The sequence below is a fragment of the Bombina bombina genome, chromosome 1 (genome assembly GCF_027579735.1).
Source record: "Bombina bombina isolate aBomBom1 chromosome 1, aBomBom1.pri, whole genome shotgun sequence".
NCBI classification, from domain to species: domain Eukaryota; kingdom Metazoa; phylum Chordata; class Amphibia; order Anura; family Bombinatoridae; genus Bombina; species Bombina bombina.
Window position 1 is genome coordinate 1,173,540,406 of NC_069499.1, and position 21,181 is coordinate 1,173,561,586.

At 38.5% G+C, this 21,181-nt stretch overlaps 2 protein-coding genes across 2 annotated transcripts in view; one reads left to right on the plus strand and one right to left on the minus strand.

The window, feature by feature from the left end:
• FITM2 (fat storage inducing transmembrane protein 2) overlaps window positions 1-6,024 on the minus strand; it is a 35,868-nt gene extending 29,844 nt beyond the window's left edge. The window contains exons 1-2 of the mRNA XM_053699715.1: window positions 5,945-6,024; window positions 5,606-5,872 (exon numbers count right to left, since the gene is read on the minus strand). Coding sequence (XP_053555690.1) covers window positions 5,606-5,778 — 173 coding nt within the window. The 5' untranslated portion in view covers window positions 5,779-5,872; window positions 5,945-6,024. The remainder of the gene's footprint in view (window positions 1-5,605; window positions 5,873-5,944) is intronic.
• A 73-nt stretch (window positions 6,025-6,097) lies between these two features.
• SMARCD2 (SWI/SNF related, matrix associated, actin dependent regulator of chromatin, subfamily d, member 2) overlaps window positions 6,098-21,181 on the plus strand; it is an 84,029-nt gene continuing 68,945 nt past the window's right edge. The window contains exons 1-2 of the mRNA XM_053699705.1: window positions 6,098-7,155; window positions 16,756-16,940. Coding sequence (XP_053555680.1) covers window positions 7,054-7,155; window positions 16,756-16,940 — 287 coding nt within the window. The 5' untranslated portion in view covers window positions 6,098-7,053. The remainder of the gene's footprint in view (window positions 7,156-16,755; window positions 16,941-21,181) is intronic.

Here is a 21,181-nt window from a genome sequence, read left to right on the forward strand (position 1 = left end):
GGTGTACACTGACCCTTTAAGGGTTACGCACGCCAATCTGGTGAACACTATGGCAACAGCTTTCACCTGGTAGAACCATGTGAATACAAACAAGGAACATGAAATAACTCCTTGCTAACTCCACCGTACAGATGGGTATAAAGAAATCCCTATAATTTTCATGGCCAAAAAAATAGATCTTATAACTCCAATCCAGATGTTTGTGTGTTGTACTTTAACACAAAAAAAAATCAAATGCCGAAAATAACTTCCTGCAGCCATATTTGGCATTCAAACAAATGCAAATGCCCATGAAAACTTATATCCCCTCATTTTAAATAGCAGGCCTTCATTCAAATGTCATGTCCTTAGTTTTTATTTGCAAGAATCATATGATGCTTCTAAGAGCATCTTTTAGCCTCACATGGTAGTCTTGTTAGTTTCAAGACTTCTACATCCTAGTTTATGTAAGTATTCACACACACAATTTGTGTGCTATGAAAATAGGAGATATGGGAAGGTATTCCAGTTTTATAGATAAGATGCTTTATCCATTTAAATATTTAGGGGGGGGGGTTGTTGCTACACTAAGTTTAGCCCGGTGAGAGTAATATTGTCAACTGCACGTGGTGTGAGGTGGTGGCAGCAGCTGAAGTTTAGTGGCGTGCAGCGCTGAACAACTGACTCTGTGACTGTCTAGATTGTGTCGTCTCAGTCAGCTGTAACAGAGTGAGGACACAGGACCGCCAGTCATCTGAGGAGGAATCGAGCATCGCTTGCCTCTTTGTGAATTACTGTAAATGTGAGTCACTCCGTGCAGCTCAGTGTAAAATCCTCAAGCTTGGGGGTGCGGCAGCAGACAGCCAGGTACTGGCCGGGGGAACTTGAATGCAAGAAGGTAAAGGGAGCAAATCAGCACACTGGGCTTGGCGGGTGGAGACTCTGGCTGCCGGTCATGGGTGCTCTGGCCGGCGCCTCACAGAGAGTCAGTCCAGGGGGGAGGGTGTGTGTGAGTGGAGGCCTAAAAGAAATCCATGGTAGATTCATCTCATGCAGAAAGATTAAAAAAGGTTGAGCTCTTAAATTAAACAAACAATGGGTTAAATCTGTGTTGCATGTTCAGTGCTACGTTTGATTCCCATTAGATTGTTAAAGTGAATGTTATCCCAAACACAGCCTCAGTAAGCAAGGGGTTAAATCATGTTCATACACTGATGAATACATGCATTGCAGTGTGGCACTGTAAGGGTTAAGTCTATATGTATTTACAGTACTCTATAATTATTGGCTCCTATTAACATTATTAAATACATATATACACTCCTGTGTGCATCAGGGCTGGGCATTGACCACACAGGAGGATTACACTGTGCTATGTGCCTGTGTTGCTGAGGCTAGGAAAGGAAAATAAATATTTTTTTTTTAGCACAACAGCTCCGCAGGGGTGTCCTTGATTCACTGACTGAGTACATATTTATTATTAATACATTTTCCCCTGGTGTGGGACATTCACTGCGCTGCTCTTCATTATGGGTATAAAAGGCTAATATACTATTAACTGTACTGGATTCAGCCACATGTAGCGCTGGGCGATTAACCGCATATGCGGTTTTAAACCACGATTAACCATTGCGATTTAAAAACCACGAGAATCAGCAGGTTTTTATGGGGTGTGGGGCCTGGGGGGAGATCACGTCACAATGATTGTGCCGTGTGAATACAATGGAAGGAGCCAATCCCAGGCCACCGGTAATTGAGTGACATGTTCTGGCCTAGCATATAGCTAGGCAGAGGAGCTGTGCACACACAGCGATTAGAAGAGGCTGTATTGCAGGGTATAGAAGAGTGGAGACACGTGGTCAAGGAGGGTTGCTCACTCATGCGACTGGAAGCTGGAGGCAAGTAAGAAACTTGCACTACGGGCAGGATAAAGCAGAGATTTGACTGCACTGCCACTGTCTGCAGGGTTATACAATCTAAAGTAAACAAGCTCCAGGGAGAGGGATGGGGGCTCTGTGGAAGTGAAAGCAGTCTGAATAACAGATGTGGCCCTGGCATATACAAATACCTGGAGATTTATCCAATAAAATATTTGTTTTTATTTTCATACATCTACACAGTAAGTAAAAAATGTTTAATAGCTAATGCTTTAAATACTTACAGTATATATGTAATGTAGGTGTTTGAAAATAAAAACAATTATTTTATTGAATAAATCTCCAGGAATAAGTATATGCAGCAAGTTATTCAGACTGCTTTCCCTGACAAAGTGCCGTTTAGCGGCAGGAAACGCGGCGGATGCAGCTGAGGTGAGGAGTGGTGTGTACCTGTGGTTTTGTTATTACAACAAATACCTGCAACGCTTTTTTTCTCATTGGATTGAGTATACACATAAATTACGGCATTGGAGAAAGCCGAGGAGTTTAATGTGGTCCCGGGTCCTTGGCTGAACAAACACGGTCCGGTGAGGAGGAATGTTACAGTTTATCCACCATCTGCGTAGTGGGACCAGAGAACAGTGAGTACCCTGGAGTTGTCTGTGCAGCACACTAAGTTTTAAACCACAATCTCAGACTTCTATATTTATTACTATGAATACAATGTATTACACATATTTACTTAGAGTCTGAGCTGTGCGACCAATATAAAACACTGGTTATTGTTTTTTTAAATGTTACTAAGTGTGTTTGTGAACAACCCAGTTGGAGTATACATTTAACACTGCATGTCACTATTTACTTCAACCACATGAGTGTTATTAGCCGAGCACCAGAGAATAATTTCAAATCCTGATTGTTACCTGCCAAAAGAGACTGTATATTGAATTACACTATTGAGCAAGAATGCTATTATATCAGTCTTTGTGGCGGATGATGCAAGGTGTTACAATCCGTGGTTAAATAAGCATAGAAAGCAACACTGTATCTTTAAATGTATGCAGCAAGTTATTCAGACTGCTTTCACTTCCACTGAGCCTGTCTCCTCCCTCCCGGGAGCTTATTTAGAAAATTAAGGCATTTTAGTAACTTATGAAAATTGTTATTTTCATTTTTGCCCATATCGCCCAGCCACGTCATTTATATTGTAAAAGACTTTGGGTGAAGATTTTTATCTATGTAATGCATTTTATACTGTAAGATGGTAAGTACAGACATACCTCGTAGATATTGCGGGTTTGGTTCCAGACCACCACAATAAAGTGACTATAGCACTGCATATAAAAGTTATATATTTACACTATAATGTTGTCTATTAAATGTGCAATAGCATTATATCTAAATAAAACAATGCATATTATATCTTAATTAAAAAATACTTTATTGCAAAATAAAATGCTAACCCATCATCTGAGCCTTCAGTGAGTCAAGCTGGTTTACTGGTGGTGTTTGTAAAAAGAGCAGTATCTGCAAAACGCAATGAAGCGAAGCGCAATAAAACGAGGTATACCTGTAATTGTATCAGTGCATTGGGAGTGCTGTAACACTCTTTGGCAATCTGTAAATGCACATTTATATAATTGTGTAAGTAAAGGTATAGTAATTATATAGACATTGCCTATGTAAATAGTGTGTTATAGCCTCAAAAGAATCCTGTAAATGAATAAAAACTTTGTAAGCCTCTCTACGGATTTGTAATAACATGTCTGATCTCCTGCATCATTGTTATTAATTTATTGTATGCCAGAGATAGTTGCAGCACACCCGATGCACTGATACAATTACTCACCATCTTACAGTATAAAATGCATTGCAGGGCTAATTAACCCAAAGTCTTTTACAATATAAATATCACATGTCGCTGAATCCAGTGCAGGTAATAGTATATTAGCCTTTTATCCCCATGCACCAATAGGAAGCAATACACACTAGAGTTTAATAGTCCTGTGACCTGTCTGCTGGTTTAGTTTTGTACTCACAGGGACAAAGTCTACTCCAGCATATACTGTATATATGATAAAAGCAATAGTAACATATGTTATACAATAATATGTACATATTTCGGTTAACATTGTATTGACTGTTAAAAGCACTGTTGACAGACATCACTATAAGCACAGCCTGTACAGGGAAAAATTTCTATTTTCTCTTTATTTCGCCATTTAAACAAGACTATAAGCTTGTTCCAAGTGTTAAATATTAGCTTTTAAAGGGACACCTCTTGCATTATATATTTATACACATACTTTACGTATACAAAAGAAAGCAATGCATTACAAAAGATCAACATGGAAATGGGATGTTTAAAAAGCATTGAAACTATTTTTTTTTGGTTTACACTTCAAGGACATACCCTTTGATAAGCCATTTAAAAGGGACCAGAAAGTCAAAATTAAAGGGACAGTCTAGGCCAAAATAAACTTTCATGATTCAGATAGAGCACGTAAATTTAAACAATTTTCCTATTTACTTTTATCACAAATTTTGCTTTGTTCTCTTGGTATTCTTAGTTGAAAGCTTAACCTAGGAGGTTCATATGCTAATTTCTTAGACCTTGAAGCCCACCTCTTTCAGATTGCATTTTAACATTTTTTCACCTCTAGAGGGTGTTAGTTCACGTATTTCATATAGATAACACTGTGCTCGTGCACGAGAAGTTATCTGGGAGCAGGCACTGATTGGCTAGACTGCAAGTCTGTCAAAAGAACTGAAAAAAGGGGCAGTTTACAGAGGTTTAGATACAAGATAATCACAGAGGTTAAAAGTATATTATTATAACTGTGTTGGTTGTGCAAAACTGGGAAATGGGTAATAAAGGGATTATCTATCTTTTAAAATAATAAAAATTCTGGTGTAGACTGTCCCTTTAAGCTTGCATTATTCAGATAGAGCATGCCATTTTTAAGACACGTCAATTTTCATATGAACTTTGTCTTGATATCTTTTTTTTATTTTTTTTTGAGTATGCACATATCCTACACTACTGGGAGTTAGCTGGTGATTAATGACTAGACACATTTGAATCTTTATCTTGTAATAGGCTGACTAGAAGTGTTCAGCTAGCAGTGCTTTGTGGCTCCTTCTGTAAAGGATACCAAGAGAAAGAAGCAAATTAAGTTATATAAGTAGCCCGGAAGGTTGTTTAAAATTGTATGACCTAGCAGAATAATAAAACAAAAGTACTTTATCTTATCTGCTGAAGCCAGTTAGGCTATGTGAGCTACTACACTGATCAAGCACAAGTGTGCAGGCTTTAGCAAGGTTGGTTTTCTGAACTTTATAGAATGGCTCTTGTGGAAATTGAAAAAACATGAATTTTCAGAGTAAATTTACAGGAAATGTATTCCTATGATTAAAAAAATCAATGCACAAGACAGATGGCTCTTTCAGATGTTGGGAGGTACGTAATTAATGTAACGATGCAAATATTTAAAAAACGATTCAGTATAATGTTGAGAAACGGCTCTAAATTCAATAGGTTATATGGAGAACGCTTCGTAGAAATTATACAAACATGCACAGATGTAAACCAAGGCTTAGCTTAGAAAGTTATTCTTTCAAACAAACAAAGTATCAATGTAACTGTGGCGCTGAAAGCCTTCAAAACAAATAAAGCAGATGGTATGCTGCATGGAAAACATTGCGTTTGCCAAGGCCATGTTAGAGCCTAGTGACACGGCCAGACTTACACATTGAGAAAGTTCCGTTTGTTGCTTAGATAAGTGTCCGGCAACGGCGAGAACTCCTTCACAATTGAGCCGCCCACCACTATACAAGCCAGCACTACACAGAAGTGGCGACGGAAAGTTTCATTTAAAAACTTCCTCTGAATCAGGGAAGACAAGCGGTCCAGACGTTCCATAGCGCGTGCGCCTTTCAAAGTTCAGTCCTACGGGGGCGCGCGTCCCCCTGACCGAGTCACAACTCTCACAGAAACGCGGAACCACTTTAATGACCTTTCACAGTGGCGCGCGCGTCCCCCTGACCGAGTCACAACTCTCACAGAAACGCGGAACCACTTTAATGACCTTTCACAGTGGCGCGCGCGACATTAGATCAAGATCCTACAAAGCCAGCCAGTTAGCGGCGTCGCTAGATCTTACACAACTGTGTTCAGGCCTGTGACGTTCGCATGCGCGACTTAACAGCGTCCCAGCCAATCACAGCCAGGGATACCAAAGTCTCGCGCTGCGTGACTACTGTTAGCGGTATTGATAGCCAAAAAAGATGAGACGGTTATAGATGGGAGGACAAAATGTGATGAAGAGGGTGTGGGGAGGGTAAAGGGTGTGTAGGCATGGCGGAGGGTGTGGAGAGAGGGGAGGGGAGAGATGAGAGGGGAGGCTTGTTTCTCTATTGGGAAGTGATGACACTAACTGAAAACCCCTTCAATAACTTCCTACAAACCCAACAACAGGAAGAAGAAGAGATTGCAGGAGCGGTGGTTACACACCTGGGCAGGTTACGCGCAGGAGGAGGCACAGTTATCAGGTTACACGCAGTAGTACATGCTGTATAACGTTGTGGTTGCATCCAGGGGAAGGCGGCACACAAGTGAGGTTATGTACACTGGACAGTTGCTGCTCTGCGACAAAAAAAGTGGAGATCTACAGGGCTGATTTAGAGGGGAGACTGTCCATTGTTGGGATTACACATAGTGAGAAACAGGGGTGCGCAGTACTGAGATTTACAGTGGGTCACTTACAAGAAGAAGTTGCGCAGGACTGAGGCTACATAGTGGTGCGATCAAAAACAGGATGTTCGCCTTTGGACAGTGCTGTGGTTAAACATTGGAAGAGTCTGTCACATTTCTGGGGTCACACAGAGGGAGTTCGCCCGCTGCTCAATTTACATATTTAAACTACTTTTACACGCAGGAGGCTCATCTCAGATTAAACATTAGAGCAGTGTGTAGCATTCTTGCAATACATTTACACACGCTGTGATTGCACATAGCTGACTTTACACAGAGGAGGCTGCATAGTGCTAAGCTCCCATACAAAAGAGTTTTTACATACACTGGGGTTATACTGGCAGGTTGCTGTGTGCTCACGTTATACTCTTGAGTAGGTTGCTCAAACCCCTGTAAACGCAAGAATAAGCTGTATACCTAGGTGTGCTCTCCCATTGTGACCCCATGGCCTCTCGAGGGGGTCTACCTGTTGCTCCTGGAAGTCCCATGCATCTAATGCGCGGACCAAGCCCAGCAGGGTACAGAGCTCTACCAAATCTATATCAGGTAACGTACACCCGTCACCCCCTATTTATGTATCTCGTACACTAGTACAACACCCCATGCCATTCTTTATTTTTATTGTTTAGACAGATATAGTTATGTCATGATCTCTTTAGTGTATATTATTGAAATACAGACGCCTCATTGCATTGTTTTCCCTAGGACCAGTGCTGCTTATGTTATTGCAGTACCCTCACAAGAATAATAGCAATTTTAACCAGTAAGCAATGGTCTGTTCCTAGTGATGTAAGTGCTATTTTGAATGTGGAAATTTGTGCCAAGGTTGCTATAATGCTAGAATTGTGAGACAAATAAAAAAAATCTATTCTCTTTGCTTGACTGTGCTATCTGGGGTATCTGAAATGATGTCCCAACATACACTTTTTTTTTTTTAACGCATGCCAGCTTAACCGTAACCGCACTATCTGAAAAAGTTTCTTATAAAAATTTCATTAGCACTTCTTTGACCACTTTATCCAAATGTATGTACCAAATACAGCTATAATAACGTAACCGTGCGCAACCTGTATCCTTGGAGCACTAGCATGACCGGGCTATTGTGAACTAGCACACATGGTCACACAGTCATGCACGTGCTTTGTATACAAATGGGCGTCTGAGGTTATTTTGCATGATGCTTATGATTGGCAAGTAGGTGTTCTTTATGGAGATGTTGACTCTGCCCTTCTCAAAGGGTGGCCCAGAATCACATTGTACACAAGTTGGAACAGAAAGGTACACATTTAAAAAAAACAATATATATTGCTATTTTTTTATGCCAGTGCAATGGTTATGCATAACAAAATGTTGCAGCTGTGAGTGTGCACTGTCCCTCTAATCTCACTCTTAGAATCCACTACTGTACTTGGAAAACATGTGGCAAATATCTATATGATATCTTATTTTTTTTTCCTGTGTGCCATATTTAATTTACCCCCCATTAAAGTCTAGGAGCTACAATCCAAAGTAATCTCAGGCTTAGAGCACGATACTGTATTTTTTTAAGGCTATGTGCCAAACATCTATGCAATTTAAAAGTTGAGTTTAGCGTCCCAAATTCCCCGGGAACGACTCCACATTTACCTAAACATGTTATATTTTTACAGTGGGAATTACTTCAGAAAGTAGAAACGTACACTTTACCGTGGGAATTACTTCAGAAAGGTAACGTGATGGGGGGGCATGGATAGGTTCCCTGCGGCGGTGCCCGGGGTAGGTACTGGAACAGATCGCTCTTTTTCCAATATTGTTCCCGGGCGCCTCTACCACTGCTGGGAACCTATCCATGCCCCCCCTCCCCACGACGGGATTTGGTACCTTCTAACCGTGCGCTGGAATTTGGGATGCTAAACTCGACTTTTACATTTGTTTCTTTGTCACATTTAGTTCCCCCATTAAAGTCTGAGTATTCAATTTTATCATTTCCCCTTGTAATTCCATAGAAAACATCTATAATCCCATGTAATCTCACTCTCATAACCTACAACTGTACTCGGGGAATAGATTTGTTAAATATGTGTTTAGGTTATCTCCCAAGTTTTGTTGTTATGACACTTTAAATTTTAAATTCCATGATTTTATAAAGGTACGTGGAACCCCACATTTTTTCTTTAATTATTCAAATAGAGAATGCAATTTTAAAAAACGTTCCAATTTACTTTTATTATCAAATTTACTTTGTATTCAAGTTATTCTTTGTTGAAGAGATACCAAGGTAGGTAATGTGTACATGCCTGAAGCACTACAGGACCGGAAATAGTGCTGCCATCTAGTGTTCTTGCTAATTTATAACATTGTTGCAAAACTGCTGCCATATAGTGCTACAGACAGGAGCACGCTCCTGAGCTTGCATCCCTGCTTTTCAACCATGGATAACAAGAAAATGAAGACAATTTGATAATAGAAGTAAATGATAAAGTAGTTTAAAATGGTATGCTGTATATGAATCAGGGAAGAAAAAATAGGTATTTTATGTTCCTTTAATTTTACATTCCATTGTAGTCTATGGGGATTTCATTTTGTCATTCACCCTTGCCCTTCATTTTAGTATTTCACCATTTAAACCAGGGCTTGACAAATCTGTTAAAAAGTTAGAAGCCAGAAAGAATATTAAGAAGCCAGAGATACGTTTAGGAGACAGACAGTGGTATTTGTATATCGATATTTGGATAATAACACAAAAACTTAGGAGCCAGGGGTAGAATTCTGGGAGCCAATGGTTCCCTGGCTCCTGGGTTTGTCGATCACTGATTTAATTGCAGTGGTGTGGTATTTGCTGTAATTATAAACCATGAGGTGGAAAAAACATAGTAATGGGAGCAGAACTATGTTGCCTGGATGCATAATAAAGGATATCAACAAAATCTATTTCTCATTTGAGAAAGCCCTTTAGTAGATACTTAAAAAAACAAAACAAAAAAACCCCATAATAAATTAATAAAATGGAGGCACCTCCTTTTTTATTATTACTTTACAGAATTGATTGGTCTGCTGAACCCTGCATGGAGTGCTGCCCTTCAGAAGATCCTGTTTTTTATTTCATGATTGTGGTTTATTTGATTTTGGTAATATTTTACATTACATGTGACACAGGTTTATTCTAGCCTCTACTAGACAGTACATTTGTAGACATAGGTGAGCATCCCAATGATTAGTCTTTATAGACAGAAAACCAGTGTGATATAGCCAAACTATTCATAACAAATTACAATATTAAAATAGATAAATATAACTGGGATGGCCAACAAGTTGCCTTTGAGCCTCCCTGCATTAGTTTTTGCAGCCCTATGGAAAATTTAGAACTGAGAATTTGTGCCCAGGAAAAAGGAATATATATTACATAAATAAAAAGAGAGAAGCGCTCAACCTGGGAACGAACAATAGCATAATAGCTTGTTCTATAGCTAGTTACCACCCTAGAAGCAGCCTCTTTTTGCTCAACATGTGCCTTTCACAGAGAAGAACTTTCCTGTAGCATATCAGTCTGATCCTGACTTCACAGTACAGTCCAGCCCCGAAATACCAGACAATCCCTCTCTGAACAAGAGAAACGGCAAACCCCAGACGTACGTTTCGGCCTATTGTGGGCCTCGTCAGTGAGGTGCAGCCATATCCCTCTAGGCACACTGAGCAACGGGTCCACGTCTGGATTCCCGCATCACACTTGGGGAGACTTCCCCAAGTGTCATAATTTGCATAAATAAAAAGAGAGAAGCGCTCAACCTGGGAACGAACAATAGCATAATAGCTTGTTCTATGGCTAGTTACCACCCGAAAAGCAGCTTCTTTTTGCTCAATATGTCTGGGGTTTTGCCGTTTCTCTCGTTCAGAGAGGGATTGCCTGGTATTTCTGTGCTGGCCTGCACTGTTAAGTCAGGATCAGACTGATATGCTACAGGAAAGTTCTTCTCTGTGAAAGGCACATGTTGAGCAAAAAGAGGCTGCTTCTTGGGTGGTAACTAGCCATAGAACAAGCTATTATGCTATTGTTCATTCCCAGGTTGAGCGCTTCTCTCTTTTTATTTATGCAGAATATATATTACATCTGTAATATCCATAAATCAATATTTTAGAACCCTTATGGGCCATATATTAATCTGTGGCCCCCATATATTAGAACGTTTACCCTCACTGATATATAATATACTTTAAAGGGATACTGAACCCAAATTTTTTCTTTTGTGATTCAAATAGAGCATGACATTTTTAAGCAACTTTCTAATTTACGCATATTATCAAATTTTCTTCATTCTCTTGGTATCTTTATTTGAAATGCAAGAATGTAAGTTTAGATGCCGGCCCATTTTTGGTGAACAACCTGGGTTGTTCTTGCTGATTGGTGGATAAATTCATCCACCAATTAAAAAGTTGCTGTCCAGAGACTGAACCAAAAAAAAAAACTTAGATGCCTTTTTCAAATAAAGATAGCAAGACAACAAAGAAAAATTAATAGGAGTAAATTAGAAAGTTGCTTAAAATTGCATGCTCTATCTGAATCATAAAAGAAAAGTTTTGGGTTCAGTGTCCCTTTAATTTGGTATATTGTTGTTGTATATGATATAAAAGCTACAAGACACATGGTTAGCATCAATTTAGGATAAAATTGTGTGAGGTATGGCTTACGTTAGTCACATCTTTATTTCTATTGGCCTTCTTTGCTAGGACTTTGAATAATGTATGCACATAGCAGCACTATTGATTTCTAAATTAAAGTGATGGTAAACTTTCCTCTTTGTATAAACAGATCCAGAATGTTAGCGATATTTTAGATGGAGTTTATTTCATCATTTGTAATAAAGATACTCTGTAACTTACATTTTAAAGTAGCGTGCTGAATTTCTAATACCCCACGCTCTGGCTGCCCACTTCAAAACTACCTTTTTTTTTTTGTGAGCTACTGGTATGAACTGTTCGCCAATCATTGTTCTAGCGGTAAGTTGTTTTTTTTTGTTTGTTTTTTGTAGCTAGAGCGCCCATTGGAGAACAGTTCAAAGCATTAGCTCATAAAAAAAAAAAAAGTAGCTTTGAAGTGGGCGGCCGGAGACCAAGGTGTTTGGAATTCAGTGCTAGATTTAAAAGTAAGTTTTTTTTGTTTTTTTTTTTTTTTTAGCGCATCTTCCTTACAACTGATGATTTAAACTCCATCTAAACTATCACTAACATTCCGGATCCGTTTATACAAAGGGGAACGTTTACCATTACTTTAACAAAATATTATCACTTTAAAAAACTTTAGTTCTAATTGTGTACACCAGCCATTCATAATTTATACTTAGGGGTTGGCAATTTGTACTTGAGAGAGAGTTACAATTTCTTTTTCAACAAAAAGGTAGTTTCATATAAATATTTGTAGAATAATCTGGTAAGTTAGGAGCTGTGTATTTGTGCATTATTTTATTGGAATATTTTGTTATGTTACTTTCTAATTTACTTGTAAAGAAAATACATTTTCTTTTGTATGTCTGATAGCAAAGACACCTTACTGGGTGGTTGTTGCCTGAAGGCTGAAGCGACTAGAAAGCAGCCGTAATGAGCCAGTCCTTTAATGTCCAGACATGTTTAAGCCTTGAGATTTAGACATGAGGTTTCAGCAGTGAGAATTAAACTAAATGTGACACTCCTTGTCCCTTGTGAAACACATTTAGGTAAAGCATAATAATGGTGTTGCACCTTTTATGGATTGATATGCTTGCCCATGCAACTACAAGCTGTATAAGAGTTGTAGTAGTGCTGCTGGAATCTTTGGCAAGTTACGTTAACCTAAATCTTTCATATTGATTCTTGTTCTCCCTCACTTTTTTTAGCATTACTGTCTCACACACTCGCTCCTTCTGTTTCTCTTTCCAAACATCACATGACTGACTGACTTCTGACTGTTTTCAGCTAACACTTATTTTCCTTTCTCTTCCTTCGTTCTTTATGTCCCCCCTTTTCTCATTCCTTTTGGTCTTTTCCTGGTCTTTTGTGCTCCTACTCTTCACCACTGCACTCATATCTGTCCCATTTTAAGAAATGCAAACACTGAAACTGTAGTATAAAATGTTTAATTATACATAGTAAAATGACTTTTCAGTACATATTTATTATTTAGTTTGCCAACCTTTCCTAAAATGTGTTTCTGAAAATGAAGAGAATTCTGTGAACTGGAAGTGACCCCTCAATGTTGCATGCACATATGCATATATCTTTCCCTGATTGGCATCAGCACAAATGATCAGTCAAGAAGCTGCAAAGCACAGAAACCTTTGCTAAAAAAATAAGGCTGTGACACACTGCAAGCGATGTGGCGCGCAGCGTGTAGATACGGCTGTGTGCGCTCAGTGTGTCCTGCCTTTTCATCTCTGAGCATTTAAGGCTGTGACACACTGCAAGCGAGGCAAAGCAGCCGCTTTGCACCGTGTTGCACCACTTCTGAAGTTCAAATATTTCATCTCTGAGCTTTCAGCTACGTGACCCGGCGCAGTAGTGTGCTCAGAGATGAAAAGGCAGGACACACTGAGCGCTCACAGCTGCATCTACATGCTGCGCACCGCTCCGCTTGCAGTCTGTCACAGCCTTTAGAGATTAAATATTTGAACTTCAGAAGCGATGCGACTTCGTTGTCTTGATATCTTTATTTGAAAAAGTAAGAATGTAAGGTTAGGAGCCGGACCATTTTTGATTCAACACCTGCGTAACGCTTACTAATCTGCATCTGTTTCCCTTTTCTCCTTTGTATTAGTCTCAGAATACTTTCTGCATTTATTTTTGTCTCCCAAAGGGTTGTCTTTCTTTCCTTTTCTGCCTTTCACTCCTACTGACAAACCACACTATATAGATTTTTAAGTCGGCTTCAGATCATTGAGAGTCTGACTGCTGACCAGTTCATTTGTGCTGTAGGCTCTGATCTCAGCACTGCAGCAGTTTGTGTTTTTCAGTTATGTCTGTGTTCAGTTATGTTTATGAACAAAGTTGCTAACTTTTTTTTATCTTTTTTTAAAGTTTCTAAATGCTAAATCTGAGTAATGTAAAAAACCGTTACTGTACCTCACTCCTCCCCCATTGTACTTCCTGCTCTAAGATACGTATAATGTAATGAACGGTCCCACCCGCTCTCTATGTCAGCATCTAGGATCGCTCCCGAGACAGTAAACTGGGCGCATTCGCAAGTCTAATCTCTGCGTCACATTGTAAACAATGAAGCTTCATGCGTGATCCCCTTGATCTATTTGCGGTATCGAAACTAATGCCAGACTTTTGTATATTAATAAAATAATTTTTTTTTTCAACTAAAAGTTATTAAAATCAATTAAGCTGTAGCGGAAAAAAGTTATTCACTTATTATTTTCAAGCGGATAGTTTATAATATGGATGCACTTATCTGTATCGATTCCAATATGTTAAAGGGACAGTTTACCCCAAATTTTTCTCCCCTTTAATTTGTTCCCAAGTATCCATTTTACCTGCTGTAGTGTGTTAAATTGTTAAAGTGATGGTAAATCCAAGTGTTTAACAAACTCTAAGATTTACCATCACTAAAAATAAACTCTAATTTCTGTAATCAATTACTAAAAATAGACTCACCCTTTCTGTGCTCAAGTATAACTGTAAAATCAGCGCATCTGGCCACCCACAGCACAGCGTTCTTCTTCAGTGAGGTAACGTTTCCACCTCTAGCCGTGCTAGGATGTCAGTTGACGCTCACTGCTATAGGTTTAGAGGTGAAAACGTCACCTCATTGAAGAAGAGTGCTGTGCTGTGGGTGGCTGGAGGCGCTGATTTTAGCAATATACTTCAGCACAGAAAGGGTGAATTTAGCACCCGTTTTTTAGTAATTGATGACAAACTAGAGTTTATTTTTAGTGATGGTAAATCCTAGCGTTTGTTAAACGCTTAGTTTTACTATAACTTTAACAAGTAGCTCCTTTACCCTTATTTCAGCATTTGAAATAGCTGATTTAGCCTGTGGTATCCCAAACTATACTTAAAGTTTCTATACCTAAATCCAGGCAACTGACAGGCTATGCAAACACAACCAGCAAAATAAATTACACTCTTAGTGGGGTGTAGAAGAGATAACTAATAAAATTATATTTTTCCATTGTTCTCTCTAAATATTGAGCTTTGGTTTACAGACAAATATGTGTGTGTGCACAAAGTGATGACATAAGATCTGATATTACCTACAAGCTCAAACTATTGTAATAGGCTGTGGTTTCAAAGCACAAAACCAGCTATTTCATATACACAAATAAATAGTTATAAAAGTACATGTTCACTTGCAGTGAAATATATAATTGTTACCCCCAAGGCAGAACATGCTGTGATCTGAGTCATCACAGAAAATGCAGCATGTCTTCAGAAAGAATGGGACACATGAGGGAATCGTTAACACATAAAAAGCCACAATCTTGCTCCCATTCAAAAGGCACTCAGGTATCTGTCCACAATATATATTTAGTGGGCGGTATATACTGATATTGAGTCAGGATGGATGCAGATAGATCATAGATCATAGATCATGCTACATATTATTCCACTTCTGAAGGGGAGCAAGATTGTGGCTTTTTATTATCTGTATATGCTTTTAATAAATATTTGTGATATTTTATATTCAGTTTTGCTGGATGAATACTGGGTACCTGGCAGTATAAAACCAGGTGTGCGCCATCTCCAGAGCCGGTTAGGCTCATCAAAGTGTGAGTAACCCCCTTGGCGGTGTTTGATTATATCACCATTTAAATTGTACTTCACTACAGGGCTCGACAAACCCAGTAGCCTGGGAGCCACTGGCTCCTAGAATTTTACCCCTGGCTCCTAACTTTTTGGGTTATTCTCCATCTGTCTATATACAAATCCAACTGTCTGGCTCCTAAATATTCTTACTGGCTGCTAATTTTTAAACACATTTGTCAAGCACTGCTTCACTATATTTACTTTCTTTGTTTTTGAGACAAGAAGTCACCATCAATATTTAAGTTTCTTTTTAATAACGAGGATTCAACATACACATATCCATATTTAATTATTTTATAATGTTTATTCATTTACACAAACCTGAAAATGCATTTTCTTCTGCATTTTTATACTCTGCAGCTGGTTTAACCAAGTCATTGGAAATTTATTAAGGGGAAAACAATTTTACAGTGTACTGTCCTTTTGTAATGACGTAAGAAGGGATTCCCTAGTGTGATTGACATGCATGCTTTACACGGGAGTGCGCTTTTACTTTGCAAGGCAGACTAATAACTTGCAGATTAGCTAAAGTCCTGCTTGCCTAACAGCCAGGATTTCAACTCCAATGAAAACCAAAATGTCACAGAAAAAAAAGAAAAATGAATGACACAGAGCCTGGTGGAATACGGAACACTAGGAAATATACGTTAAAAGATTAAGAACTTAAATGTTCCTGATTAAAAAATGGATGAATAAAAGTTCTATTTTATTTTGAAAAGCTATCAAATTCTGGTTTGACCATTGTGTAACTTTACAATCACTAAGTGTTTGTGCATCTTGCTCAGCAGAGCTACCTTTATGTTATAACAGTATTTCCCTACATGCCTTGCACAGATTTGAAGAAGGAAACTTGTCTTTCCAGCTAGGTGAGGCTTGTAAGCCCAGCACACCTGGGAGCTGGTGGGGAGGGGGAGTTAAGAGATGGGAGAGAAGTGGGGGAATATGAGGGAAATTAAAAAGGTCATCTTCCATGTGAAAAAACAGGAATGAGGGGAAACAATGTATTCAAAAATGTTTTTCAAAAAAGACCACCAGGCACTCACTTGCTAAGACAATGTGTGTGTGTGTGTGTATATGTTAAATATGTCCACTTTCTGGCCTAAAAATCAGGAAAGAGGAGGCTGCAAGCTGCATTCGTGCTTTTCAGAGCCAGAATTTTTCTTGTGAAAGTGCAGCACACAGATATGTGCAAATCCAGATCTCAATGTGTTGTACTTTCACAAGAATAAATATCTAGTGTGTATATATGCTTGTATATGTATGTGTATTAAATTAGGCCTCTTGCATGTGGCAAAGCAAGTGTAACCTGTATGCCTTCTTCTTACATCTTTCTTCCTTTTCATGTCAGTATCCCTACCTACCCGCCCTTTGTTTTCTCTCCTACCATAGCGCCCAGGTATGATTCACGGCTCACGGATGGCGCTGCCTGGTATGCAAGTGGGGTCTCCCATGCATCCTGGATATGGGGGAGGGTCTCCCATCAGACCTGGAATAAACCCAATAATAATGGAGCCATTCAGAAAACGACTGCTTACCCCTCAAGGACACCCACCTGGAGCTAACCAAAGGAGAGGGTAAGTGACTTTTTGATTTATGAAATAAAAGTCTTCAATACAGCAAATTTAAGTTTATAGATGTATATAATATGACTCTAAGTAGTTTTAAGAGGGATTAAAAACATCTTTATATATGCTCTGGCTATTTAGAACCAGATGTAAAGAGTTCTTACACTGGTCTTAGCAATCATGTAGTAGAGACAGGCAAATTATACAATTTTTTAGTATTTTGTTAAACTATGCTTAATTAAACATTTTATTGGACATAAAAATGCAAAAATAAAATACTCTGTAGACCTTATTTTTTTTTATTGCATTGTTGATTGCATAATTGCTGTTCTGAAACCAACTTTAGCTATGTGTTTAAGTCCTTTGCAGGGATTCAACCCAGGGAATGTTTATTTTTGCACTATGTCTGCATATAACAAAACCATTTTCTTTTGCATTTTCAATAGCCTTTAATAATTTTGCTGCTGAACCATTTTACATCCCAGGGCTAGAATGTTTTTTTGTTTTTAATCTCATTGCTTTTTTTTTTTTTATTGCTTTTTTTCTTTTTCTTTGTTATCCACACAAATTATACTTTTTTTTTTTTTTTTTTTTCAGTAGACCAAGCAATTAAAAAAATAAAAAAAAATAAAAACCAAACCCTTAAGGTTTCAAAAGTACCATAATATGCGCAAATATCACTATTTGAAATGCAAAACAAACAATATTTTTGTGTTATTTTCTATGGCATACATTAGTTATTTATTAAGGGCCAGATTATGAGTAGAGCACTATTTTGCGTTTTTGCTGGAGCGCTAATTGCACTAGGAGTAAACTTTTTGCGTGCATTGAGGTTGTGCTGGTATGACGAGTTGATAGTAAAAAGTTATCCTGACGCGCAAATAGTTAAATTCAAAATGTCGCACCTGACGCGTGCAAGAAAAAAACAAAAAACACCCACTCACGAGCAAACCCGATTGCATATTCTTATGTGTGCCAACCTGACATGAAAATATGAATATTAAACATTCCAATGTTCTTTACATAACAGAATATGTTCGATGTATTCATAAATACTTATTTCTACATATATCTGATGGTATTTAGGATATATATATATAATACACACACTAGTGTTAAAGCCTATTTACACGGGCCAAAATGTGTAAGAAAAGAAAAATACCTCTTAGGGGGCATTGTGCACTTTTATCTCGAGCGTAGCTGCCCAACTCCCTCCCCCTCCCTCCATTTACCTACCTCTCCCTCCAAGAACCTTTCCTACCCTCTGATTCCCCCATCCACTCGAATTCCCCTCTCTCTTGTCCCCCCCCTCCCTACTTCTCCCTCCCTGCCGCTCTCAACATTTTTTTTTTTTCCTGGAAAAATAATAAAATTTTAAGTTTCATAATAATGTTATGTAGAAAACCAGGGATTTAAATACAGTCTTAATTACTTAAATTATGATTTGATTTAAATCAAATCCACCCTATTCTTGCTAAGGAAATAATTTGGCATGTTAGTTGTAAGTGTCCTAAATGATTTTCATCTGCTACATGGGAAATGTTTACAATAGGAACTAGTAGACTGATTACCATAAAACTAGGGTTGCACCGATACCATTTTTTTTTAGACCGATACAAGTACGATACTTTTTTTCAAAAACTCGCCGATACATGTCACGTGACAGTTTCTCAAGCACCATACAGACTAATGATTTAAGATAGCTTCTTTATAATTATGAAGAACTGTAACTCAAAAGACATTGTGAAATAATAAGTTTTATTTGTTGTCACAAAGTTGTAAAAACTCGAAGAAATTTCACATAACACGTTTATAAATAAAATATATTCATAATAAAGCTTACCAATCAAATGTAATTAAATCTAGTCCTTTAATTGTAGGATGAGTGTTCATAGGAATTAACTTAATTTGTCCTATGAACACTCTTCCTGCAATTATATAAGCTTAAGGATGTTCCTCAGAGTACAGTATGTTTTGAGCATAATTGTGTAAGATGAGAACTAGCAGTATAACAGGCAATTTAGCAATTAGAATACATTTTTCAAAAGTTAGTAGTAAGTTCTTTTCTCTTGTAAGGTGTATCCAGTCCACGGATCATCCATTACTTGTGGGATATTCTCATTCCCAACAGGAAGTTGCAAGAGGACACCCACAGCAGAGCTGTCTATATAGCTCCTCCCCTCACTACCATACCCAGTCATTCTCTTGCAACTCTCAACAAGCATGGAGGTAGTAAGAGATAAGTGGTGAAATGTAGCTGTTATTTTGCTTCAATCAAGAGTTTATTATTTTTAAATAGTACCGGAGTTGTGCTATTTTGTTCCAGGCAGGAAAAAAGAAGAATCTGCCTGGGATTTCTATGATCTTAGCAGGTTGTAACTAAGATCCATTGCTGTTCTCACACATGTCTGAAGAGAGAGATAACTTCAGCGGGGGAATGGCGTGCAGGTTATCCTGCTATGAGGTATGTGCAGTTAATATTTTTCTAGAAGATGAAATGAAGGCTAGAAAATGCTGCTGATACCAAATTTATGTAAGGTAAGCCTGAATACAGTGATTTAATAGTGACTGGTATCATGCTTACTTTCTGAGGTAAAACTCTTATATTTACAATATAAAACGTTTGCTGGCATGTTTAAACGTTTTTATATATGCTTTGGTGATAAAACTTTATTGGGGCCTAGTTTTTTTCCACATGGCTGGTTTAAATTTGCCTTGAAACAGTTCCCTGAGGCTTTCCACTGTGTTACTATGAGTGGGAGGGGCCTAGTTTAGTGCTTTTTTGTGCATTAACTACTACAGACTGAGACACCCAGGAGTTCCCTGAATGCTACAGGACATCTCTAAAGGGCTTTTAGGCTTCCAAAATCGTTTATTGGGGAAGGTAGGCCCACAGTAAAGCTGTGGCAGTTTGGTGTGACTGTTAAAAAAACGTCTATCGTTTTTTTTTTTATCCGGTTTTTGAACTAAGGGGTTAATCATCCATTTGCAAGTGGGTGCAATGCTCTGTTAGCTTATTATACACACTGTAAAAATTTTGTTTGATTTACTGCCTTTTTTCACTGTTTTTCAAATTCTGACAAAATTTGTTTCTCTTAAAGGCACAGTACCGTTTTTTATATTTTTGCTTGTTAACTTGATTTAAAGTGTTTTCCAAGCTTGCTAGTCTCATTGCTAGTCTGTATAAACATGTCTGACATAGAGGAAACTCCTTGTTCCTTATGTTTAAAAGCCATGGTGACTAACTCTCCCCACGTGTTAGATCCTTTGACTCCCGCTCAAGGGACTCATGCTCAAATGGCGCCAAGTACATCCAGGGCGCCCATAGCGTTTACTTTACAAGACATGGCGGCAGTCATAGATAATACACTGTCAGCGGTATTAGCCAGACTACCTGTATTTAGAGGAAAGCGAGATAGCTCTGGAGTTAGACGAAATACAGAGCATACTGACGCTTTAAGAACTATGTCTGATACTGCCTCACAATATGCAGAAGCTGAAGGAGAGCTTCTTTCTGTGGGTGATATTTCTGACTCAGGGAAGATGATGCAACCTGATTCTGATATTTGTACATTTAAATTTAAGCTTGAACACCTCCGCGTGTTACTCAGGGAGGTTTTAGCTGCTCTGAATGACTGTGATACAATTGCAGTGCCAGAGAAATTGTGTAGACTGGATAAATACTATGCAGTGCCGGTGTGTACTGATGTTTTTCCAATACCTAAAAGGTTTACAGAAATTATTACTAAGGAATGGGATAGACCAGGTGTGCCGTTCTCTCCCCCTCCTGTTTTTAGAAAAATGTTTCCAATAGACGCCACCACACGGGACTTATGGCAGACAGTTCCTAAGGTGGAGGGAGCAGTTTCTACTCTAGCAAAGCGTACTACTATCCCTGTCGAGGACAGTTGTGCGTTCTTAGATCCAATGGATAAAAAGTTAGAGGGTTAACTTAAGAAAATGTTTATTCAACAAGGTTTTATCCTACAGCCCCTTGCATGCATTGCGCCTGTCACTGCTGCTGCGGTGTTCTGGTTTGAATCTCTGGAAGAGGCTTTACAGGAAGCGACTCCATTGGATGAAATACTTGACAAGCTTAAAGCACTTAAGCTAGCCAATTATTTTGTTTCTGATGCCATTGTTCATTTGAACGGCTAAGAATTCTGGTTTTGCTATCCAGGCGCGCAGAGCGCTATGGCTTAAATCATGGTCAGCTGACGTTACTTCAAAATCGAAGCTGCTTAACATTC